This window comes from Sebastes fasciatus, chromosome 2, assembly GCF_043250625.1.
Source record: "Sebastes fasciatus isolate fSebFas1 chromosome 2, fSebFas1.pri, whole genome shotgun sequence".
Taxonomy (NCBI): Eukaryota; Metazoa; Chordata; class Actinopteri; order Perciformes; family Sebastidae; genus Sebastes; species Sebastes fasciatus.
The window spans coordinates 13303555-13330721 of NC_133796.1; the positions used below are offsets into that span (position 1 = coordinate 13303555).

The window sequence follows — 27167 nt, forward strand, 5'->3', positions numbered from 1 at the left end:
TGACAATGGAAATACATGGTAGTTACCTCACTGGTATTGTTTTCACCTTGTGAGTCGTGTGTGTGTCATCATGGCAGAATGTGGTCCTGCAGACACCTTACTGTAGCGGGAACTAACACAGAAGCTGTTTTGAGCACTTAGTCAGGTGTTTATATTTCAGTCTATCCGGTTGTGAGACCAAGCAAATAATAAATTTGTGAGATAAGTTAAAGGCACACTCATTTTTGCTCAATTACGCCTCCAATTTTCCAGATTTCCTCAAAGTCAGTAAATTGTGTTCAGTTGGCCATTACAGCAAGATCACCTTTAGTGTAAGATATGAAGATGCTGTGTGACTCTTTTCCTTTTTGTATTGATCTATCAGGACAGCTTTCTTCTTTGTACATTGTACCTGACAGTTAAAGTGACTCTGAGCAGGGACAGAAAGAGTAGCTGCTATATCAGGACAGGAGGAGCAGTGGAAGCAGGAGTTGAGCCCCGGCGGGCCTCGGAGCAGAGGGGCTGGACGGGGATTAGTGTGACTGCTGAGGAACACCTGTCTGTCACTGACGGATCCCCTCCTGCCAAGCCCCAGATGGATCTTAGGAGTGGTGGGCCCCATCATAACTTCCTCCTTCCTCCTCCCCATTAACGCTAATGTTTTTTTTTTTTTCTGTCTTAAAGCCTCTTCCCCCTCGTATTCCCTTACCCTGCGTGTCTGGCATTCTGTAGGGGGGCTGTGTGATAGTGCTGGAGGAGGAGGCGGAGGACGGTGCAGAAGGGGAATAAGGGGCTGGGACAGTTTAGTTGGATGGCCAGCTGTGTGCCAGCTGTGTGCCAGTGGAACGCTGAGTGGCGTGGAGAAAGGCCTATTATCTCCCACATGCACACACACTCTCTCTCTCTCTCTCGCCTTTCACACCCCAAACCCTGGCCCTGCGAAATCAGGCAGACAGATTCTGCTAAAACCATCACTCCTCCTTATACATGCATGTGGTCTCCTCCCGCACACACATCCACACACACTTATTCTAAGTGCTGAGCCGGGAGTTATTTTCCTTTTTCTGCCCTTGTCTTTGCACACACACACACACACACACACACACACACACACACACACACACACACACACACACACACACACACACACACACACACACACAGATGCGCAGAAGGCCCAAGAGCTCCCCGTGCCACCCTCTATGTGTCACTGCTTCTGACACACAGGACTAAACAAGTCATTAGAGCATGGGTCGAATCATCCATACACATAGTCTTATCTGTCTGCTCTCAGTCAGCCAGCCTATTTGCACAGCGGCTGGACGCCTCTCTCACTGCTGGTAGGATATGAGCAATTAGCAAGAGAGACCTTTTAGCTCTGCCAGCTGATTTGCGGCCAGTTTCTGCATATGCCTGTAATTCACTTTGACATTTCATCTCCTCACTTGTCACAGTCTTTATTGTGTATTACCACAATACAAACAATAATGATGAAGTAATAATCAAAACGGAGGCAATATAATCATTTCTGTTTTCCCACGCGCCAATGTCCACTGGTTGAACCTGTGGGAGACAGCTGATAAGTGAGCGTTCTTGTGCGGAGTGGAGGTCTCTGGAGAGCGAGCGGAGGCAGCCGGGGGGAGTCTTCCCAAGTCAGCCCAGGGGAAATGGATGACAGTTACACTACCCTCCGGCCAATTAACTGTCATTCTAGCTGTTGGTTTAACTTGCTGACCTTACCTCTTCTCCGCTGTTTGTCTTATCATTTCCGGCGAAGAGGACCTCATCTGTGTATGTAAAGTGGACAGGTGACCTTCATGGAAGGGGAACACAGGTCACAGTTCATCTGCAGTATATTTCTTTTCCAACGACAGCAAATATACCGAGGAGTCTTCTGGGAATTTTGGTGGGGGGGTGAGGGGCGTGTAGGAGGAGAGAAGTCCTGTGGGATTGAATGAGAGAGCTATCTGTTATTACTTCCAATTACTCCCCAATCTCCCGCTCTATCTACCTGTAAAATGACATTAGACATGCCTGTTCTCATGGTCTTTTACAGATTAAGGCTGTGCTTCTCGGTGATGAGGCCCGCGGGAGCTCGGGGTCCACACTCCCTGCCCTTAAAAGTAATCAGCTAACTGAGCGTATTCACAGATCCGAAAGATGTTGATTTCTTCAAGAATCGCGTGGGTTTTTGTCTTTCAGAGGATGCTAGTAGGAGGAATCCGAACGTGGCTGCCCTGGGTCGGCGTGGATTTGAGGTTGACGTGTGAATAGGGGTACAGTTCCAGTGAGCGCTGCTGTCTTAGCATGACAACAGGAGGGGGCGGGCTGTACTGGCCCTCCTGACACAGCGCCCACCCCTCTCTGTTTGTGAGAGCGCCACTTCATTGTGCCCAGTCGCCACTAAGGGACAAAACCTAGAGGGCCTACACAGCTGGAGATGGCAGGGAGCATTCATACTGAATGCTTGGCTTGTTCAAGCACTTTTGTGCCCTGTGTCTCGCAAGAAGGAACTTCCTACTTCCCGTCCTGTCTCTGACAAGAGACGGGACAGTGTTACTTCATATTGTCTAGATTGAGTCTTCTCTGGATGGTGCAATGATTGCTTGTAATTGCTAATTATTAACTTAAAATACCAATAATTATTCCTCCCTGACCACACACGTCAGTGGCTTTCTTCTTTTTGCTGTAATTGCATGGTGTATTTTAAATTACCAACATATTGTTTGGTGTCCACAGCATGCTTTCACGGTCCCTTTACACCGTAGTGAAGTCCTGTTGTCTTGTAAACTTGTCTTGTTTGATTCTATAATCTAAACTCTTGCAGGACATATTATTGCACACTTATTCTACTTGGCAATTTAGGCGACTCTGGTTGTGACAACCTGTCATCTTTAATTTCTCTCTGTGATGTCTTAAGGCAACTTGTCTTGACTAGATGAGGGAGATTTCCCAGGAGTAGATGAGAGAGTTGGAACAGAACTGAATTTGGCTCAACAATCCTCCTTCAGCATGCATTTAGTTTCCTTATTATAGACAAGGCACCAATCTATCCTCATGCCGCCACTGAATCACTCTGTCGCCCACCCTTTCATTCTCTAATAAACACTAACAAAACAGTCGCATGCATGAATGCACACACATGCACATACACACACACACACACACACACACACTGGTGGTATAGCTCTCACCATCTCTCATTTGCATGGCAATGCCATTATCTGGCTGCGAGGTGTCACGCTGGAGTGGCTGACAATGTGCCTGACAACAAGTTTATCTAAGCACAAAGAAAAGTTGAGAAGAATGGAGTACATTCTCTGCCTCCTCTTTTCCTCTCTGGCTTTAACATATACATGTATACTTTTAAAACTCCCCGTGGAGTACGAGGAAGCATGTCACCCAGCCTCATCCTGGGTGATAGACTGGTAAATCCAATATGATAAAGCCTGTAGTAAACACTTATTATAGACATATATTTACTGTTTTAATACTGTGCCTTTTTTAGTCTGTGTTCAGTTTCTCAATCAACCTCTATTTTTTTTTCTTAATATAAAATGTGTTTATTTTTATTAACGCTTCTGTAAATTACTGCAACTAAATGTGCTGCTGCGGTCTTGGCCAGGTCTTCTTTGGAAACAGGATCTGAGCTCTCAGTGAGACTAACTTGGTTAGATAAAAAATAAAAAATACAGAGGTTGAGCTGCTTGTCAGTATTCATTAATAGTGGCGGATATTGGATTCTATGCAGACACATTACTGCAGACTTTCCGGCATGGAAGATTGCGGAGACTATTGGCTGAACTGAGGAGAATCAATAGCAGGGTTTTTACAACTTAGACACTGGTAGGCATCATCATTACACAGCGAAGCCCTCTCACCTGCTGTTATCGACCTCCCTCTCAGGTTTACAGCAGCAGCAGTGAGCAACACTTGGCTTGTCTGGTGATGTCATATACGGTTGTGTGTGTGTGTGTGTGCGAGAGTCTGGTTTGTAGCAGCAAAGCAAACAGAACCTGTCTGGGTCATGCAGTAATGCGCCGGGACGTGAATAGCCCTATCTGTGGTATCCGTGTTTGAATAAATCACTTGTGGTGGTGTGTTGCAAAATACGGCATGATGATAAGTTGGAGCTGCTGTGTCCAGTGCTGGTAAAGTCTCTGTTGTTCCTGTGTTGTGCTGATAAGCAGGCTCAGCTCTGGGTGGCTAAACAATTTCCTGTACATGGTTTACCCCCCCTACCCAACACCACGCTAGCTCTCAAGAACAATGATTAGCCAGCGAGCGGTTTGGATACACACACCGACCACATGGAAGCTTCGACTTAAACACACATACACACATAGGAATGTATATATATCTTTGATATTTGGTATACATTTATATGTAAATTAGGGCTGTCAATCAATTAAAATATTTAATCGTGATTAATCGCATGATTGTCCATAGTTGATTAATCACAAATTAATCATACATTTTTTATCTGTTCAAAATGTAACTTAAAGGGAGATTTGTCTAGTATTTAATACTCTTATCAACATGGGAGTGGGTAAATATGTTTGCTTTCTGCAAATGTATGTATATATTTATTATTAGAAATCAATTAACAACACAAAGCAATTACAACTATTGTCCAGAAACCCTCACAGGTACTGCATTTAGCATAAAAAATATGCTCAAATCATAACATGGCAAACTCAAGCACAACAGGCAACAACAGCTGTCAGTGTGTCAGTGTGCTGACTTGACTTTGACTTGCCCCAAACTGCATGTGATTATCATAAAGTGGGCATGTCTGTAAAGGGGAGACTCGTGGGTACCCATAGAACCCATTTTCATTTACATATCTCGAGGTCAGAGGTCAAGGGACCCCTTTGAAAGTGGCCATGCCATTTAGCACAAGTTTGGAGCGTTATTTAGCCTCCTCCAGGACAAGCTAGTATGACATGGATGGCTGGATTCCTTAGGTTTTTTAGTTTCATATGAAACCAGTATCTTTACTCTATAAAACTGAGCCCGCTACAACCTAAAAATCACAAGTTAATGCGTTAAAGAAATTAGTGGCGTTAAAATTAATTTGCCTTAACGTGTTATTATGGCGTTAACTTTGACAGCCCTAATTTAAATGTCTTATCCTCAACAACTTAAAATTAGTACAAAACAGAGTATTGCTCAATTCCTAAATCAATAACTTTACAAGCAACCAAGCGTAAGGAGGTCAAGGGTCATAGTACCCCTAGACTTTAGAATGATTATGTAAGATGGATAAAAATAAGAGGAATTGGTTGAGAAGTGCTTTCTTTTCTTTTTTCATTCCCTTTGAACATAAAAAAGTAGAGATACACATGCTTTAAAAAGCATACTGTCAAATCCACTACTCTACCACGATACAGGCATCAGGTGCCGAGTTATACAGTCATCACTTAGTTTCTGATCTAAGGTCTATTAAAAATGTTTCATGGATACCGAGCCAATTTCATTTAGCTGTAAACTGCGAGTTGGAATCCAAATCAATCCCGCCTCGCCCATTACCCAGGGGAGACTTTTTAAAGAGTTTCATATTGGCAGTGTGCAGGCACAAAAGTGAAAACAGTATATAAAAGGAAGCTCATATCTGCGGCGTGTGGCACTGATAGGGAGGTGATGGATATAGCCAGTTGGAGGTTGAGAAAATGAACTCAAACTAAAAGGGGATGTGGATCAAAGAGAGGGACAGCGCCAGTGATCATCGTTAGACTTCCTGCGCACCCCCCCCCCACCCCCACGACGCCTTCCTTTACATTACCATTATTAAAAAGGAGAGGACTCTCTTAATAAAGTCTATTAATCACACCGGGGGAGTCGGTTCATCGGTTCACCCTCTTGTGAGGGTCTCTAATCAATCAAGCTCGCTGGTAATGTATTCATGGGAGATGTAAGAAAGGACTTGTTTGACAGTGTTCCAAGGAGGAAGAATTTATTAAGTTCCCTCCACCAGTCAGCCAATCCTGAGGAGTCATGAATACACCCCCCCACCCCCACCCTACCTCACCCTTGTCCTCTCCGCCTGGTACTGCGAATAAAAGAGCCTTCATAATGTATGAAGTCTGTACAAATATTGGAAACGTCCAAAATATGTCCTCTCATTAACAGTGATGAGCGAAAGCCAGAGTATTGGCATTTCTCAGATATGCTCGGAGTGTAAAGGCACTGTCGTACAAGGCCTCCGCTGTGTCGGGTGATGTCGAGACATCACTCTCCTGCGATCCTCTCAAAAGCCGGAGAAAATGTGTCTTATTAGTTCACGCGAGGTGGTGAAATTCTGTGCTACACCGCTGACTAATGTACAAAGCTGAGAAAGCGCAGGGCTGATGGTTTGCTGGGCCTCTGTTAGTGACGTGTGCGCGGAGAGGGTGCGGAGAGGGGACATCAGGCTGGTAAAAGCGTGCAGCTGTTGGAAGCAGCTATGAGGCCAGGCGTTTTTTTTTTATAAACCCAGCCCCTGTGCTGCTCATCTCCTTGGTAAATGCTTTACAGGCAAATTGACATTGTAAAGAGATGAGGGAATGCACCAGAAACATGTGAAAATGTTCCTAAAAAAAATCAAGTTCCTATTATTTTCTTTTACAAAAAAAACATAATCACAAATATCAACACTACAATATTGTGTGAGTTAGAGAAGAAAAGTTGGGAACATATACAGGGGCTGAAACATGTTTTATAGAGGAGGGTGCATAAAAAGCCCTTATTGCCTTTGCTTTGTCCTGAGGAAGAGCTGAAAGACGGCTATGCTTGGCTTCAAAGCTGCATTTCCATAATTGCCCTGTAACTCTGGCCTGTCTGAGGGATCTGAAGGGGGCTGAGAAAAGCACAATCTTTCAGCTGGGTGAACGGCAAAAGCCCCAACGCCTCTCCCTCTGGCCTGTCGGCCTGTCGCCCCCTTCCCCACTTGTTGCCTTTCGGATTCAGTGAAAGAATTCCTCTCTCTAACCTCCATCAACAAAAGGCATGAAATCAGTGCCCTCCCTCTCTCCCGCTTCGGCCCCAGAGAATGTCACTCCTTCTGGGCCTTTTGTCCTTTGCTCGGCCCAGGGAAGAACAACAACCCCTCTCTCCCTGCTCCCTGGCTATTCTTTAACGTGTTGCTGCTGCACTTTCACTCACATTCTCAATAATGAATGTGCCGTAAAACATGCAGGAGACACAGAAGTCACATATCTTCGACGGAGGGCAAAACTGAGCTCTCCACCTTCTCTTCTTTCGGCTCCAGAGTGCGAGCACTGTAACAAGTTGCCGTGGAGTGCCGCGGCCCTGTAAGCCTGTGTATGAAGGTATGTGGCGGAGTGTGGGACATGTGTTCCAGAGAGCAGCTCCTGCGGTCAGCTAACACACAGGCCTAGCGCTTGCAAAAGGGCAGCCCCTCTCTTGGCCCGGGCGAAGCCCTGGGTGGGGGGCGCGGTCGACAGTGGCTCATAAAAGGATTAGTCCACCGCACAAAGACAGTGGGCCGCTTCTAAGCCTGACTAGGTCCACAAAGGAGGTGACATTTGTCTGTCTCGGTGGCAGGAGGGGGTGTGGCAGGACGGGCCAGCCTGGGGTATAGGAGGAGGAGGAGGTGGCACTGGTGGTGGGGCTACAATGACAGAAGGGGAGGATGAGGTGAAAACACAAGACTGACCCCCTTTATTTGCAGCGGCCTCCTCTTTCACAGGGCACCTCTGGCCTTCTCCAATGGGCTGCTCCAGTGTTTATTTACTCCATGGTTTCTCTCCATTCACACATGAACCTCTGATGGCTCCATTGCCCAGACCCTTTCAGCCGCCCGGTACCGCCGTCCACCTTCTTCCCAGATCAATGAACACTTGGAAAGACAGATTAGATTTCCTTTTAATGATTCCATCTTTCTCAGATTTTTCCCCCCATCTGAATGGCTGTTTAACAGCAAATTGCTTTTTAGCTGTATGTCTCAGAGTATTGAGGGCAAAAAGGGAGCAACAGGACAACATAAGCAATGTGATTTGAAATGAAGTATAACTAATTTCAACTATGTCAAACGCTTTCCCACACTCTTCCATCCATTTCATTTGTAAATAATTACAAGACAGTGAGTATAATTGAGGATCTATTGCTTTATAATGTGGGATATCTGAATGGGAAAAATCCATGATGTCACATTCTGTTTGTTTTGTAGCTGTTGTTAAGCCTCTAGCTAGTACTCCCTAATATTTTTAATTCCATTTTAACTGCTTTACTTCTCATGTGGAGTAGATTACCCTGTGCTTTTTTTAGGCGGTCGAGTGCTACAGTGTGCCCCGCAGACTCTGAGCATTTAACGCAGCATGGACCTCAGAAATAAGAAGAGGAGTCAATGTTGATTATTGCTCATTAGCCAGGAGAACATCCACTTAACGTGCGAGGAAACGAGTGACACACCATGCCCCACTGGAAATGGTCCCCATGTAGCTCAGAGCGAAATGTTAGCTAATGCATTCCATTTGCTCTTTGTAACCGGGAGCAGGTTGGACACGTATGGCGACATAAGCAGCCATGATTACTTTGTTTCTGCCGAGGCATTTTAATCCCTAATTTCATGCACTGATCAGAGGAGAGGCCCTGAGCCTCTAGACATGATCACTGGCCCTTCAGTAGCATTTCAATTGGATCCTCATGATCAAGAGGGGGCTTGTTCTAGGCCCCTCAGGAGCAGGAACAGTGAGGAAATAAGCATCATTATTTATAAAGTTCACTGTGCTCACATGCAGCTTTACAGCCCACCTTTTTTATTTATCGAGTAGTTTTTTTAAGCTGACATAAATCTTTATAACACAGATTTATAATACATAGCAAGGTAAGTCATCTCAAACTGGTGCTTTTAAATTTATAAAGGGTTTATAATGTTTGTTTTTTTATTCTGACTTGATTGTTAACATTTCATAGGAGCACCTAATTTTCCTTTGTATTGTTTTTAATAATGAATTTTCAGGGTTAGTGTGATGCTGGTCATTCAAAAGCCACTTCCTTTAACAAAAGGAAGTGGGCAAGAATGTCTACAAAAAAAAACTATTGTATCAATCAGCTGGCTGATGCCACTTATGAATATGCATCGCGCAGTTAGATGGGGCTCTCAAGGAAGATAATTGATTAGACAGGAAGGCAACATGGTGAGAGGAGCTCCAAAAGGCTCCGGAGTCTTTCCCTCGGCTGACTTGGGGTTTGTTTTAAAGCACATCCTAAAACCTAGAGAGGATACGGCTCCAACGAATCAGCGCTTTTCATCTGCCTCTTCCTTTCCTCAATGGAAGACAGACTTTAAAAGATATTGTCCTCGTTGACCATCTGAGTCTATATAGTCGAGGAATATGCGACGGTTCTGTTTTTGCGTTTTTATTTTTAAATATAAATGCAAATCATAAAGTCCTTTTAAAATGTTAACTAAGGAATGAAATACAAATCTGAAATTAATAAATAATTAAAATAGAAACGAAAATGGGTATTCGTTTAGAGTACGATAAATGAAGAAATCGAGTTTGTCTTTTTTTAAATGTTTTAAACATTTATATATTTTTTTCAGCTGTTAAATAAAATTGATAAAACATAATAATTTGCATTACTAAGACTTTCATGTCTCATCTGAGACTGGAGATGTTTTTATAATCGGCAAAATTATAATATTGACGGCATTTTTTTTTCTTTCTTCCCTTTTTACCTTTATTTTTTTAAAATCTTTTATCTCATACTTGATTTCTTTTTTTTTTTTTTTTAAAGAAATCAAACGACTGGATGCGCTTTCAAGGATAACTGAGAAGTCCTGTAATCCTCAAGTTAAGCAGCATGGCAGCCATGAAAGATTGTTCAGCAATTGGCGAGTGTAAAAAATAGCTCAACTTGATCTACTTGTTATATTTTACCAGTTTTGCTTTATTATTGCGCCTTTTTGGTAAATATTTGCACAATATTTAAGCCTAATTGTTGCATGTGACACAGACTGAAAACGCCTCTTTGGTTTTTTGATAAAATATTTTTTGATCATTTAGGCCAAAATTAACATTAAATATATTTTTACATGCCTTTTAAAAACAAATATATGCTTATTTTTTGGCGCATTAAAAACAACTACTGATTCATTTGGACACATGCACTGCGTTTGTACATCATAAAATCACAACATTAAAGGCCTGAAAACACCTTAAAAAGAATGATATTGTGACATATTTCTAAGAGAAAAAATTGTACTATCGAATCTTGTATCACAACTGATAAATAAATTAAGAATGGGACCAAAAAAACAACCGAGATGACGACTGATGAGCAGGTTGTGTGTGTGTGTGAACATGGCCGAGCGCATGTGACTGTAGAGGGAGCTCCAACACTAAGTTTACATAAACTTCCTCTGATAAGGAGCTCACACATGCAAATGATCACATCAACGGGGGCAAAGAAAATAAATGATGTTATTATTAGTTGTACAGCGACCATATATTACAATTACACCAAAGAGCAGCAGTTAGTTGAGGGAAAAATGTATGATGTATAGTGAAGAGCAAAAAGCATTAGAAATTGAGCATGATGAGATATCTGCAGGAGTTGCACTGCGAAGACAAAAATCCATCTTTAGGATCAGCTTAAGCACTCTCACCAAAATACCAACTATCATCTATAACAGCCATTCATTACCTAAAGTCTCTTTATAGACCATACAATTTCAGAGGGAAATTAATGAAAGAATTATTCATTTTAATACGACCGCTATACGCCTCTATATAAGGATAATCCCACAACATTAATATCCAAATGTATGCCGCAATACTGGCTAATTAGCCTTAAGTCCCTCCACTACAAAAGTGTGATAAATCCCTCTCGAATATTTACTTATCACTGCCACGGAGGATGAAGTCTGCGCCTCAGGCTGTCCACTAACACACATACAGAAAAGAAAAAAAAACCCAAAAGCAATCCAAGCTGCAATGCACAATAACAGCCACCATCAAAAGCAGCTGTCAAAATATACCTCGGCCCAAAAAGCAACGATTCCTTATTAAAGTTGCAGCAGTTCATTTATTAGCCAAAATATAGACTTTTCTTGTACAATTTGGTTCACAAGTATGTACATATTCTTAACTTTATATACAAAAAAACATTTGAAACATCAAATCCTCACAGAACTTACAAAAAAGAAAAGAAAAAAAAACTCACAGACTACAGGTTCATACATTATTACATTAGCAGTTTTACACAGGACATGCTTACAATGTAAGTATACAGAGATGTATTATTCTTATTTTACATTCCATATTCAAATTAAAATAAAAAAAGAATAAAGAGGATGTGTGAGAGATTATGGAGAGGAGAGAGAGAGAGAGCCGAAAGAACCACCGCTGCTTCTAGTTGAGGCCTGAAATACACAGGGGTAGTATAACAGAAAAAAAATGTAGTGATCTTAAAAAAAATAATAAAATAAATCCTACTAATAATAGCCTCAGGAAGAGCTAAAAAAACAAAGTGATATAAAAGTGACAATTGCCTTTCAAATACGAGCCTGTAGTGAATTTGCATTGAGCTCATTTGCATGACCAAACAAGTAAGTGTAACATAGGCCTTGACGAAATAACACAAGCGCTCACACACACACAAGGATTAAAAAAAACAAATCTTAGAATAAAAGCTAATTTGGGTAAATATGAGGGTTTGTTTTTTAAAAAAAGAAAGAAAATGATATGGCATCAAAAAAGAAAATTCCCAAATGTCATTAATTGACAGCCTCGCTATCTTTGAACTGGGTGGAAAGCTGTTTTTAACAACTTTTTTTTTATCTCTGCATCCAAGGCACTAGATCTCTCTGAAAGTGTTTTCATGAAAATTAAAAAAAAAAAGCATTATTAATATTGAACTGCTTATTTTCAGAGCCCATCCTGGGTCTCAGAAGCAGAATTTAGTGTTGCAAACTATTTGAGGGGATTTATGTAAACCATTGAATACAATATCATAACAATACAAATAAAAAAAGAAGAACGGGGGAAAAATTAAGAACAAGTTTTCACCCAATTCAACATTTTTCTTAAATGCTTTCTGAGGAGGACATTTTTTTTCAAAGCAGACACACACACACACACACACACTCGCATACATCACACACACTGTAAGCTTTAACATTGTAACACTGTTCATCTGTGTGGCCTTTAGAGAGAGAGAGGAGGGTGGGAAATAAAAATCCATAAGAAGGCAAAAAGAGGTCTAAAAATAATAGAAATGAATGACGGGCAATGGACTAGTGTCTTTTTTGTTTTGTCTTTTGTAGTTATTTTATATACATGCTGCGTCTCAGTGTCGGGGACATGTACCTGTGACTGAAGTCTCTGAACTATGACTCTTGTTGTCCTGTTGCCTGCTGCTGCTGTAGAGAGCCAGGCCGGTGACAGCAGTGGCCTGATGGTTTGCCAGTCCCAGATAGTGATTGGAGTTCAGTAAAGCCAGCTGATGGGCCGAGAAGGCTCGGTTCGTCCAGTTCTGGATTTTCCCAACTGGACAAGAAGAAGAGATGAGTCTGTGAGGAGCTGCGATTAATTGGGTCTGCTGGTGTGCGGCTGCCGTCCCTGCAGAGTGACCGCCGCCGCTGCTGCTGCCGTTCATGTGCGGCGATTTGCGCGGATTGTCTGGCGCAGTGGCTGTCTCTGCCAAAGACCAGATCTTTGGCTTTTGTGGTGCAGGTGCAGGGTTGTTCTCTGAGGGAGGCGAGCTCACGGACACCGGGTTTACTTGGGACGGTTTGGTGTCCAAAGAATGATGGAGATGATGATGATGAGGAGTGTGGAAGTGCTCTCCAACTCTCTCCGATTCTCCTTTGCCCTCTTTGCTCACCACTTTTAGAAACCTCTGGTCTTGTAAATCCTCATAGCCGTCTGAAATCTCCGAGTCACTCCTCCCGTCTAGTTTAATATCTGAATGCAGGTCGTCCTGGTCGTCCAAGTCGTCCTTGTTCTCGATATTCTCCGTGTCGATGTTCTCCAGGTCGATCTCCTCCTCGTCCTCCCTCTTGTCCCTCTCCTCGTCCTCCTCCTCACCCTCGTACACATTCCCCTCTTCGTCGGTGCGGTTCCGAGGAGCCCAGGTCATCTTGTTCTCCTTCTTTAGCCTCCTCCTGGCGTTGGCGAACCAGGTGGACACCTGGGTGAGGGTCATCTTGGTGATGATGGCCAGCATGATCTTCTCGCCCTTGGTCGGGTAGGGGTTCTTGCGGTGCTCGCTGAGCCAGGCCTTCAGGGTGCTGGTGCTCTCCCTGGTGGCGTTTTTGGGTCTGGACGGGTCACCGAACTGGTATTGGCCATATGGGTAAAAAGCAGGGTGATGGTGGGCGAAACCTGGGTGCTGGACACCGGGACTGTCTTTCAGTTCATACTGAGCACCCTGCAGAAAGACACAAAGAATCAAAAGCGTCAGAAGGGATTTTTATTGGATTTAAAATCTGGAATCTGGAATCTGGATTTAAAGTTCTAGAATCCTTCTTCATGATAAATAGAATCTGGAATCTGGAATCTTCATGATAAATAGAATCATGCCTCACAGTATATGATATGCGAGATTTACAGTAATAAAAATAAGGTTAGGCCTGTTATTAAAGTGTAAACAAACAAAAGGATTATTGTATTTTTGTCACAACTCAAATTTATGAATGAAAAAAATCAGCTATTTTTTAATTTATATTTAAAGCCAAACACTTGCAGAGAAGACTTTATACTTTTACGCACTTATTCCCCACTTTACATGTAAACCTCCCACATCACAGAATTGTATCAACTCTTTGGGATATCAGTTTCAGGAAATGATGTGCTAACAATAAGCTTAAAAGCTTGTTAATGTGTTACTTTTTAACCACTTTTAACCAAATTTCACAAAAGATTAAGCGACACACACAGCCTCCACCAAAAGTTTTCTCTTAAAAAAAGTGCCAATAAACCTCTCTCCTTAAAGGCTTATTTCTTTTTCTTTTTTTCACCTGAAAGTTATGGATGAGTTAAGAGAGAGTGACTCACCAATTGATTGAAAATGGATATATCGTTTGAGTAGGGCAGAAACGCTCCATAGCCCTGCGCTGCTGCGGCGAAAGGAGATCCATACATAGTGGAGAGGACGTTGGAGAGCGCGCCGGACGGACTGAGCTCTGCTCCGGCCCGGGCATTGCTGGCGATCCCCTGGCGCTCCGGAGGGTATATCGGTCGGATGTACTGATATCCCAGCTGAGGGAAAGACATGGTGGTATAGGAAAAAGGAAGGGGGAAAAAGTCTGCTGCTGCAACCACACAAAGCAAAGGGGAATTGCCTCGATATCCACTTCTTTACAGTGTGAGCATGTGAGCAACAAAAGGGTGCAAAGCAAGAAGGGAAGTCTATATTTCCTCCAGTGGAAACGATCCGGTTATTTCTCCCTCTTCTTCTTCTTCTTCTTCTTTCCAGCCTCACTTCCCTATTGATCTGGATGGACTAAGGTCAGGTCCTTACAGATTGCTTTAGATTATTGGGACTCCCTTGCTCAGATTGACATTTCTAGTCGTTTAGAAGCCCCTCCTATTTCTCAAATCTCACCCCTTCTCATACACCAAGCACACCAAACAGCCTCTCTCTCTTTCTCTCACTCCACCTCCCTCTCCCTCTCTCTCTCTTTCTCTCTCTCTCTCTAAGTGCATTGACGTCGCCAGCTCTTATTTGAATGGGAGTTTCAAATCTCATTTTATGGCTCGCCAATCTATTTCATTTGTTATATTTGTCCGCGTCTGTCCTATACCACATTTTTTTGTGTTAATTCACAATTTTTGGCCATTTTGCACAACAGTAAGCATTTTTGGTGTCAGTGACTGATTAACTTTTTTTTTTTGTGCGGTTTCCTTTTTAATACACAAATGCAGAAGAAACTTTGAAACTTGCCTATAAGAGGATATAGGTTTTAAAAAAAAGTAAAATCGGAAAGCAAAGGTTACCTTTATGATCAATTAAAGCCACTTTTACTCCAATTTTTACGCACAAGAGTTTACGCACACCTTTTTTGAATTGACATACTTCTATAATATTAAAAAATAAATAAATCTAAATGGACGGTGCCAAACGTGTGGGGTAAAATCACAAGCAAAAATAAATAAATTAATAATTAATGGTTTTCTAACTACCGGCGGTGGTCATGCCTTGTAATGACCTCGGATCACAGGCTATACACACCTTTTTTATTTATCGCCACATCACTGGGTGCAAGCTGTGTTTTCTTACACCGGTTCTGAGGTGTTATGGGCTCTTGGTGGCAGGCGAATCGGAGTCAATTCAGTCTTTAATTTGAGACATCAAACGGGTCTCATGTAGCCACTTGACATCAGAGAGAGAGAGCTGATGATGATAGGCGCATTAATGAAGACTAAGTGCAAAGTATCAACAATGCTTAGGAATAAACATTTTTTGTGGATTGGGATGTATATTCTGGGAAACAACACTCTGACTTCAATAAGCACGAGTAGAAACATTAATAAATAAAAATCAACATTATTATTATTAAAAATAACCACAAGGATAACAACAATAATAAAAAATAATGACAATACAAATAATAATAATTGTAATACCGGGTAAATAAACAGATCTTAAACAGAAAATCTTAAATCAACAAATATTTTAGTGTTTTTTTTTAATAAATTCTCTTTCTTAATCCACTACAAAACAAAACGATCATCCGGACAGACTGCACTTTAATAAATCCATTTGATAATTTAGATGCAACCTGATGTTTCTTGTAAATAATACGGATTAAAAACAAAACAAGGGAGTCAGAATTGAAATTCCACGAATCAATACATAAAAGTGTGTATATAAGGGGACAACGATAATCGCATTGCAACCCGATTTTGTACCAGCATCTGTTTTGTTAATCGTTTGCAAAACAAACTCCAGAGGTTGAATTATTATTATTCCACGCACTTTATTATTTGAATATAATGTATTATTGACATGCGAGATGAAAATCTCATCAGTCTCAGTTTTTTCATAATGCGATCCAGGTTTCCAAGAACTTGTTTAAACCTTTAATCTTCTTTTTGGGAGCAGATAGTTATCATTGTCTGGGAGGGATAATAGCAGCTATAATTTCTTATATGGAGTTGCTACCCATAAGGATCCGCCTTGTTTCTGTACAACTCTCTGTCCTGGATCTGTGTGTGTGTTCTTCTCCGACATCCACCCCAACCAACCCGGATTATGGGGTTATTAATTACAGCGGCTTGCTGGTGCCATCCGACCGGAATGGTAATCACTACATAGCAGTCAATAGCACACACACACACACACACACACACACACGCACACACACACACACACACACACACACACACACACACACACACACACACACACACACACACACACACACACACACACATCAGATCGACCTGCAAACTGAGGGGGTCCAGACAGTGAAGTGAAGGGTGGTTAAAGATAAGTGGATGTTAGTTGACATTTAGATACACAGCAGCATAATAAGTGTAAAGAAGAAAGAGAATTTTTTTTTTTTTTTTTTTATACTTTATTTTTTCCCTTTTTTCAAGGCTGTTTTCATATATATACAATCCACTGTTTGTAATTACAACAGTTTATAAACCAACTTTTAAGTCAGATAAGCTTACAGACAAACCTTATCAAGTACACTATAGAGAAAACAACCTCAACATTCAAAACCAAGAAAAGAAATAACAATACTAATAATGACAAAAAGAAAGAGAACAAAAAAAACAAAAAAACAACAATAATAGTACAAAAATACGAGAGTAATAATAAATGAAATCAACAAATAAGTTATTAGAAAGAGAAGTTTATGAGAGAGAGAGGTAGAGAGAGAGAGAGAGGTCGGTAGAGAAAGAGAGAGAGAGAGAGAGAGAGAGAGAGACAGAGAGAGAGAGAGATACGCGTTAGAAGTGAGAGTATAAATCTGGAAGTCCAGCGAGGTGTCTGTCTGCTGGTGTCCGCTAAGCAGCGCTCCTAGTCCGGATGGACACGTGTCTCATCCTCGGGACCACGTCGCTCGGACACCTCCTCCTCTCCTCTCCTCTCCTCTCCACTCCACCCACGGCCAAACACTGCGTCTGATTTATTGCCTCCAATCAAACGCACCACGCACTAACTTAACACTTTCACACCGACCCGGGAAACTGGCGTAGCCATAAAAGCATTAAGACGCCGCTCCCCTCTCTCTCTCTCTCTCTTGCTCTCTTTCTCTCCTAAAGAGAGTCTCAGTAAACAGTAAACTAACCTCTGCTTGACTTCCGTATACACACACACACATACACACGCACACACACACACACACACACACACACACACTAGAATAGGCCAAAATTCAACACAGCAAGAGAACAAAAGACAATTATTTATTTTTTTATTTGCTGCAAATCATATTATTAGTAACCTATTATTATGATTATTATTATATTAGTAACCTATTATTATGATTATTATATTAGTAATATATTATTAATATTTATATTAATAACCTATTATTATTATTATTATATTAGTAACCTATTATTATTATTATTAATATTATTTTTATTATTTTATTTATTATTATTATTTTTGTATTTCTTATACCTACTTTATATAGCCTAACTTTTCTTAATTCTTGTGGAAGCATGCTGGGGAGCACGCTGGAGCCAATTTAATTTGTAGGTGCTGTAAAAAGAGGGCAATCACACACACACACACACACACACACAGAGTGACTTGAGGGCTGTTTTGTAGAGAGCAGCTCTTTGACGGTAATTATGCAGATGACACAATTTCACATTCTCATAAGCAAACATACACGGCCTATCGCTCAACAGTAGTTCCTTATGCAATACACAGGGCACCAGCGACACGTCTCAAATGATGAACCGAGGCTGTGCAAAAACAGGCGAGATCAAAGGCTTCAAACAGAGGCACTTCAAATTACACATTTAGATCTTTCCCATATAACGCTCCGGTGACAGAAGAAGAAAAAAAAACATCTCTTATCACACATGGAATCAATTTTAAGGGAGCCCTTGCTGATCAATTAATTACAGTGACGAATGGGGATTTGAAAAGAAAATGCAATTAATGACCGTTGGATGCTTTTGGTAGTTTGAAGTGTGTGTGTGTGTGTGTGTGTGTGTGTGTGCGTGGGTGTGTGTGTGCGTGGGTGTGGGAAAGAAGGAGAGAGAGATTTGAGATTTCTCTACTTGCTTGACAAACCAGCTCTCATTTTGCTAAGCAGTTCTTGAAAGGGAACCAGAGCCAAAATGCAGTACAGTAGTATTTGCAGAGTTTGTTACTCACCAGAAATTGTCATCTTCAGTTTCACAAGCAGGAACTGCTGCTGTAAATATTATATAGTGAAGTGGAGTGATTTACAGCTTCTTCAATGTGATCAAGAAAAACTACCAGTCAGCTGAAGCCAAATATATAAGCTACAATATATTTGACATCTGTCCGAATAATGAAACTAAATGACAAAACATATAGGAAAAAAGTCCCAGTGTGATTCATAAAAGTGACTATTGGTATTATCCTATCTTATTACCAAGCAATTATTCTAAGCTGTTGGGAATATACATACTGTTGTTGTTAATCAGAAATGTTCCTCAGCGGGTTCAAACTTAAATCTGCGGTAACCTAAAAAACTAACTGTGCAACACATTCAATCTCCAAATAAGCTCTTTCAAACTCATGTCCCATTAGGGTGAAATAAAGGTCCAATAAATCTCGCAGTGTTTAAAGAACAGTGAAGCTTAATCCAATAAATGAATTAGTTTCTAAAATTAATTGTTCTTAGCAGCAGAAGCAAGTGTACTTTGAAATACATTTAAAGTTTAATTTTTTTTACTGTTAGGATAATTTAAATAGTATGATTTTAATTACATTACACCAACCAATCATGCATATTAAATAGATAGGCTAACTTTGATTTGCATTAGTGGCAAAGTAAAGCATTTTGGAACCGTTCCTCCTGCTCACACCATTTGGAAACAAATTAATAGTCAATGGACTGCAACTTATTAAAGTGGGTTATGACAGCGGATCAAAGCGTGAATTAACGCGTTGCCTCGCAAATGTTTTACATTAACTTGTTAACTTCAGGTTGTAGGCTACTACTAAATTTAAACAGTCAGTCATTCAAGGCTATGCACATGGATTCAGTGGGAGATCCATTTTAGATTTAGGCCTTGAACAGAGCTTTAACCAAGCAGCTTAGTTTTATACAATGTGCATATAGGCGTATTAACCTAAATACTGTTTCTATAGACCTATGCAGGGTGTTAACAATTATATGAACAACTGAGATTATAGACTATATGTGCTTCAAAATACTGCATCCATAGCTAGTTGCTTATAGGCCTTTAATATTTGTCTATATAGTATCCACGAATGAATATCTGCCCCATCACAAAATCTTATATTGTTATGTAGACTTTGTGGGCCCATTTTACTCAGTAGTAGAGTTATAGCATTATATTACCCTTCAATTTCCGACTATAATGTTCCTTTAATGTCTTTGTTGAATATTATATATAGTTTACACTTCACCTATACTCAAATACCCTACAAAGTATATTACTGGGATACTAGTTCATTTTGCACTGGGAGACTGGGGGCGAAGTGGTAAAAATTGAGGGACAAAACCCACACAAAGAATCATTCTGGTATTATATTGTGGTTTGGTTACCAAAACTGACTGGACAGGCCATAATAGCACAGAGTCTTATTCCTTTCTCAGCATAGTTTTACTCCCAGTGCTGTCATATGGACATAGAAATCATGCATACTGCCCTGAGGGATTCCTAAAGTATACTTCCTAGTATAAAGTCACTTTAAACTGTTATTATTTAGCTAACAAAATCAGCTATTCCATTAATCTTGATGGAACTAAACTAAATTATTATTTTTTTTTCCAACACATGCCTGTGCAAAACATGTAAAATGTCATTAATGCATTGGCTACATTTTCCCAGCGACAGTCTGCAGCACACATTATCCATAAACCTCTAATCCAACTGATATCAGCTGAATATGAATATGTTATCACTATCATTCATATTATTAATAGCACCTTAGCAAGGAATCATGGCTTAAACTACTGTATGATAACACAATACTCCCGCTGTAGAGATTTGCTATGCTTTGTGAGTGCCTTTAACAATGCTGCATTGAAGGTGAGTTGTTTTTTTTTGTTTCCTCTCTGCCCACTCACCCTCACTCCATCTGCTGCAGTTTCCCCCCTGTATCAGTAACACAAGGCATTGATTTTACGGTAAAGTCACTTTGTAAAGGGAATGAGTAACTCTGGGCCCCACTATCACTGTATTACACGGGTATGGCCCACGTAACAAGATGAACATTGATTCAGCATTACGGATGATCGATAATGAAATAAGTAACTTCAGGGCCAAATTAAAATGCAAGCTGGCTTGATGCTGCCAGGCTCTGTGAGAGGTGACAGCAGGGGAGAGGGAAGAAGAGGGAGGGAGAGGGGAAAGGCAGAGAGAGAGAGAGAGAGAGAGAGAGAGAGAGGGGGGAGAGAGAAAGACTACGAGCTGGTGGCCAAAGAGAGTTCCCTGCACACAGTGATGACGATGTAGTGAGGATGTTAATGATGATAATGACAGTGATAGCTGGGGTGTCCTCGGAGTAGCTAATCTTTTCTTAACAAAACCACAAATTACATTATATTGTGAGACTGTGACCTTACAATCAATAATAATGAGGTTTAGCTTGCATCCCCAAATACTGTATAATATCACTCCTGCACAGTCATACTCTATGTCCTGCCTATAGGCGTACACTGTTGTGGCCAGGTTGCAGTCAAGTCACTTTCAATCTGAAATATTTTAGTTTGAAATCTAGAAACTGTTTTTTCTGTCTAAATCTGATTTAAAGGGAAGTTTTCAAAATTTCCAAAATTCATATGTTATTCTTATGGTCTAATATAGTCTAAAAAAATATTATTAAACATAAACAACTCTCTCCCAAATCCAGAAATTGGAGTGATAAAACTCAAACTTGTGATGTCATCGGGTATAAAGTCTGGAACTGCTCCATAGACAATGAATGGGGAGAGATGTTATAGATGACACTGAGAGCATCCAGGGGAATGATCTGAGTATATATGGGAACATTTTCTGTTTCACAACTGACAACACTACAATAGAATAAAGCTCATTTGGGTATAAAAAAGAAAACAAACATTCAATGTCTCCCATTCATTGTCTATGGAGCAGCTCCAGACTTTATACCCGATGACATCACAAGTTTAAGACTTACTTCTCTGCTTTCTGGCTTTGAGAGAAAGTATGTATAAGTATAAGTTCAATCAAAATATTGATTTACTAGGCCATTGAATTTACTAGGCCATTGAAATAACATATTGGAATTCTTAATTTAGCTATCCCTTTAAATTGACCCAATCTATGATTTGGCTGGCCTATTTATTTGAAAGGAATAACTCACCAATGTCCCATTATAGTCCCCCTGACATCATAGTAAGCAGATGATATTGATGAATGATGTTGCCTCTAGATGAAGAAATTAAAATGAAGATATTTTTGAAAATTCTTTTATTTATTTATTTTTTAATTGTCCATTGATTTCAGCAGGTCACTCAAACATTTTTCTTGATTCTTTTACTGTTTACATTTCTAGTATGGGTCACACAGAACACAGTCTATAAGCTGTACAGTTATATAGTTTCCCAGAGCATTCATACTATTCTACTATACTTTCCCAGATTTGCACTTAACGGTCCGTGGAGCCAAACCACCATCCATCCATTCACAAAGTGGCACATCCTCTCTAGGAAACACCAGCTATTTACCACGGCTATCCAACAAAAGGCCTATCGCAACCCATGATCTGTTTCGTTCAAGAAAGCATAACATGGTTTGTCTATTATGGAGTGTCTTGATCCAGTGGTAGCCAATGATGCCCTTTCGTGGCCCCATAGCTCAACACTGCGGCCAGACAAATATCAGTTTCCCAGCACTTTTGGCCTACTGAGCCAGACAAAGCCTCAGTCTTTCCAGCTGTTGCTGCTGCTGGTTTGAGGCCGGAGAAGAGGCAGCTGTACCAACACGGGTGAGCGGAGCCTCCTCATCCGTGTGCTGGCCTGGACTTTGCAGGGGGTGCAGGGTAGATAGTAGGTGGCACGGTGATGAAGCCAAGGAGGGATTCAAAATCGGGACATCAGCTGCCGACTCTTTCCATGATGCTACAGACCACACATAATCAAAGATGGATAGCCATAGAAGACATTGAAGTGACTATTTGGTTGCATTACAAGTCTGGAAAAGTTGACTTGACTGTAACAACAGTGCTGAGATTGGACTGACGCCATCTCTCACATACGTAAGCCATGATAGTAAAGTGTTCAGAGAGTATTACATTACAGGAGTTGCAGGAAGTGTTTTGGCCATTCTTTTGAAGCATAGGAATTATCTACAGTATGTCTGTCTTCTGTGTGGTTGCACATGTTCATTTTACACTCTTAAAATTTACAGTGTCAGTGTTGTCAAATAGAGCTGCAATGATTAATCAATTAGTTATCAATTATCAAATTAATCGGCAACTATTTTGTTAATCAATTGATGATTTTTTTTTGGAAAAAAAGAGTCAACATTTTCTGATTCCAGCTTCTTAAATGTGAATATTTTCCGGTTTCTTTACTCCTCTATGACAGTAAACTGAATATCTTTGAGTTGTGGACAAAACAAGACATTTGAGGACGTCATCTTGGGATTTGTGAAACATTGATCAACATTTTTCACAATTTTCTGACATTTTATAGACCAAAAAAATATTTGATTAATCAAGAAAATAATCGACAGTTTAATCGACAATGAAAATAATCGTTAGTTGCAGCCTTATTGTCAAATAACTTGTCACTATATAATTGCCGTATACCATTTCGAATCAGTCTGTTTTAGTCACGGTAAAAATCCATATTGATGATGTGGTTTGTCAAGAATCAAAGAAACGAAACCCCGGCACCAACAGATAAAGGGTCATCTTATTTATTGTGGGCACAACCGAACGTGTTTCAGCTAGAAGCCATCATCAGCATGGTTTGTCAAGAAGCCAGCTCATTTTGAGTGTCAACAAAAATATCAACCAACAGGAAACAACAACACTGACTAAGTTTACATGTGCACTAATATTCCAGTATTATTCCGAATATGACAATATTCAGAATTTGATATGGGTCATGTAAATAGCATATTTCGTTCGGATATTCGGAATTAGGCCTTATACTGAATGGATCTTTTTCCGATTAAGACTTGTGGGATATGCCGATTTTATTCAGTTTTTAGGAGCATTCTTTGGACATATACAGCGTATTTGCGCCTCAATTGAGATTTTTACAGCAGTTTGCGACACACGGCCTCTTGCCCGGTTATGGCCAGCTCTGTGCGTTGTACACAAACCAACTAGCCGATAGTTTGCAAGTTTGGGATAGAGATGTATGTCCACAACAAAAGCCCACATTTCTGGTTGGAAGGAGAAACACACCTACTTTTAAACATTATGAAAGACTTGGATATCTACAGGTTTTTGGATTTGCTGAAATATCGCAACATCAACCTTTTCAAGAAGGTGGTTGAAGGAATGAAAGAAGGAGGCTGTGTTTGCACCGTTGAACAAGTCCGCCACTGGTTACGTTAATCAGAGTATGCACTGCTGCATGTAAATGGGAATATTAGTGGAATATTCATTTTCATCAGTCATATAAACAGCTTAGTATGAATATTGTCTTTTTGGAAAAATGGCAAAAAAATGAATATTTTGTGCATGTAAACGTAGGCACTGTTTAGATGGGAAGTCAATAGTCATATTTGATTTCTAGGTCTATATATATCCATCTGCATCATGATTTTACCCCAGTGTAAACTTTCAACTCATTTGTCTTGGTTTTATAATTAGCATTTCCTTATTAATTATTTACCAAACGGTTCTGCTTTGTTCTTTTTAGGATTCAAATAGGATTCAATCACCTTGGGAGAACTGCAAGGTTATGACAGACTTCGCTTCCCATACAGAAAAAAACCCAGCAAGTCTCTGTGGTGAAGTTAAGCAATTATTGCAAAGAGAGAGCTATTGGGGAAGATGGAAAAATGTGAAAGTACTTCCTGGAAACATTACCTTGTGACGGATGAGCAGCTTTAACAATGGCATCATGAGAAAATATTTTTTTTTCCTCACCGGTATCTCTGTCACCTTGTATTTCACAATCTAGCACTCCATTTTCATGAGTGGCATCAGATCCTGTGATGGTATGTTATGGAGGTCGGAGGCTGCGGACCTTGCTTTTATAATCAGCCCTATTGAGTGGCTCAGCATGCCAACGGACTGAGGTCAGAGGAGAGTTTACAAGCAAACACTTAAACCTCAGCAGGGCAGCTTTGATACGGATTTACCCAACCAAACACTGCACTTATTAATGAAGATGGTGCCAAGCAGTGAGTGACACAGTGAATACCTGTGAGCACATTATGTGTCCGTGTCTTTTGTATGTGCACGCCCACATACAGGCGTTGTCTTGGCACTTGAAACACACTTTGTTATTATTAGCCTATTATGCTTAAAGCACCAACTAATAAGCCTATGTGGGAAATAGACATTAATGGTGAAGACAAAGTGCCGCTCTCACCATGCACGATGCATACATGTTACCACTGTAAACAAAAGCTATAGTTGGCAAAGCTGTACCTGTTTAATCAAAAACATGGAAACAAAGCCTGGGTAACACCTCAGCAGATCGGCCAACTCAGCTTTTTTAAGCTGTCTGTTTGGCCTGCGCTGCTTCCTTTTTATTTGCATCCAACAGTAATTGTCTGTAGTTTTAGGAAGCACCAGGTGACAAGTGAAAAAGAGCATACGCTAGCTATTTTTTTTCCAGTATGTGTTTTTTTTTTTTCTTCTTTTGGGTGTGTGCAGGTGTCTGTGGATTGGTGCACTTTTTGTTCCTTCATCTGCTGGTTCTTCCAACACTCGTCCAGAGAAGGATATCTCAGTATCTATCCAATGGATTGAGCATTAACATGAACATTCATGGTTCCCAGAGGATGGATCATGGTGATGTTGGTGACCCCCTGACCTTTTGTTTAGCGCCACCGCTTGGTCAAGGTGTAACAATGTACCTCATAATGGCCCGTTCATACTTTCTGCGTCCGCATATCCGCGAGGGTCAACTTTGGTCCGTGTGACCTAAATGTTGTCATCTGTCCACATAGGATCTGCATGTAGCCCAAAATTTCTTTAAAAAAAATTTATAGGCTGCATTTTTACTGAGGCTTCATCCACTCTAATTATGTTTTAGTTTGAAAACTTTCGCTACATTTACGTCTTGCGTCCACACTACTGCAGCTTTTTCGAGCCTCTAAAACTGAGGCGTTTGAAAGCGCTGCTGACCCAGTTTTAGTTTTAAAACTCTGGGGTTGCGTTTTAGTCTGGACGGGCAGAGACCAAGACCTTTGAAAACGATGACGCAGACACCCACGTTCACTTCTCAATGGGGTCTCATCAGTCATGACTTGTCCTTCCCTGATTCGTTACGCCCCTATCACGTGACACTTCTCCCAAAGAAAATAAATGATTTCAGCGACTACCTGACTACCAATGTTTAATTCCACATTGATAACAAATTACAGGCGTTGTTGACATTCTTGTCTATGCTACCAGCTGTTGTGCAATTAAATTCTGCATTTTATAATGCTACTGTAGCCTGCATGTGCAGCTAAGCAATCAACCGCACAATGGTCATGTGATAGGCGTTTTCAGGTGTGTTAGTATGGATGTATATTATTTCTAAAACGGAGATCGTTTCCGTTTTAAAACAAAAACAAATTTGTGCAGATGTAGCCTAAATTTGATGTTGATATTTAAAGCCCCAAGAGGATGAATCCATATATTTCCATTTTGGAAACCCCATAAGCTTTACCTTAGGACAAAATGATACATAATCTAATCTAACTGCCATGAAATGATTTAAGCACATTCCTGTACCTGATAGGATAATTCCTTTTGATTTTAATGTCATGGGTTTTCCTCTAGCATCCCCCGCCCCCCTCAGGATAGACTACATTTTTAGCCCCACCTCTGGCTCGAAAACTCTAAGAACAGCTAAATTGTCAGCCTGGCGTTCTCTCAGTCCAACAGTTTCATATTTCCAGGTGTAATGAACACTATATCCTCCCAAAGAGAAACAATCCCGAACAAACATGTCTTTTAGTCTTGTTTGGCTTTCGTATTTGTGTAAGCACACGCACAGTCAAACACACATGTGCTCACAGACATGTGTATGTGTGTGCTTTCGAGTGTGTGTGTGTGTGTGTTAGCCTGTCTGTTGTACAACAAGCACTGGAGCAAGACTGGACCCAGCTGTCAGGCCACCGCTGTCACAACCAATAATGATTACCCTCTCCCTGCTCCTCAATTCCTGCTTCATAACCACCAACGCAGGGGAGATCCGCCCCTTTTAGGAGAACAATGCATCCATGAGTGGGCCTCATCATCGCCCAAGCCTACTCTTATCAGCCCTCTGAGGGCCCGCCAGACCCCATCTCTCTCGCTGTGTGTGTGTGGATATCTGCTAATCTTTGTGTATCTGTCAGATTTTTCCAATGAGCACCACTGGCCCGACATTCTCTCTCCAGACCCAGGATGATTCAAGCCCTTCTGGCGCTGGCAGATTATATACCAATCAATACATATGGTCTGCAGATTTTTAGAAAGCACAAAACTCTTCAAACGATGCTCCCACGCAGTTAAGTTGGCGTAAATCGTGAAGAGAGTTACGTTGAACTCCCTGGCTTTTTTTCTTCTTCTAATAATCCATGACTCAAAAGGACACAGAGTTCAGCATACGTCAGCCTTCTCCAACACACTTCTCGAGCAGCCACATTAGCAGACTTAAACAATATGCACATCGCTCATCGGCATCATTTGGTGGGATTGGGTAGCCATTAGAGCATATATTAAAGAGGCCTCGTAGCCTGTCAGCCTTGCCTGCCCACGTCTAATGAAATGAGCGCCCCAGAGCAGCAGTGGATTAGGAACACAGGCAAGAGAGTATATATTCATGTATATATACACATGATTATATATTGGAAAAGTGTCTGCATGCTATTCCCCAGGTCCCTTTAAGCCTCCTGACCGGCAAAGCATTCAGGCCCCGT

General features: G+C 40.9%; 1 protein-coding gene and 1 long non-coding RNA gene across 4 annotated transcripts in view; one reads left to right on the forward strand and one right to left on the reverse strand.

Annotated features, from left to right (window-relative positions):
• Window positions 1-27167, forward strand: part of LOC141752409 (uncharacterized) — a 127317-nt gene that overhangs the window by 17604 nt on the left and 82546 nt on the right. The window lies entirely within an intron of this gene.
• irx3a (iroquois homeobox 3a) lies at window positions 10991-14514 on the reverse strand. The gene is made up of 2 exons (XM_074610312.1): window positions 13986-14514; window positions 10991-13359 (listed from the first exon to the last, which is right to left on the reverse strand). Exons 1-2 carry the CDS (start codon window positions 14202-14204, stop codon window positions 12277-12279), a joined length of 1302 nt encoding a protein of 433 aa, XP_074466413.1. The 5' UTR covers window positions 14205-14514; the 3' UTR covers window positions 10991-12276.

Coding starts and splice junctions, on each gene's coding strand:
- irx3a (XM_074610312.1), bottom strand. CDS start 14,204: ATGTCTTTCCCTCAGCTGGGATATCAGTACATCCGACCGATATACCCT. Junction 13,360..13,985: donor TATCCATTTTCAATCAATTG/GTGAGTCACTCT, acceptor GTCTTTCTGCAG/GGTGCTCAGTATGAACTGAA.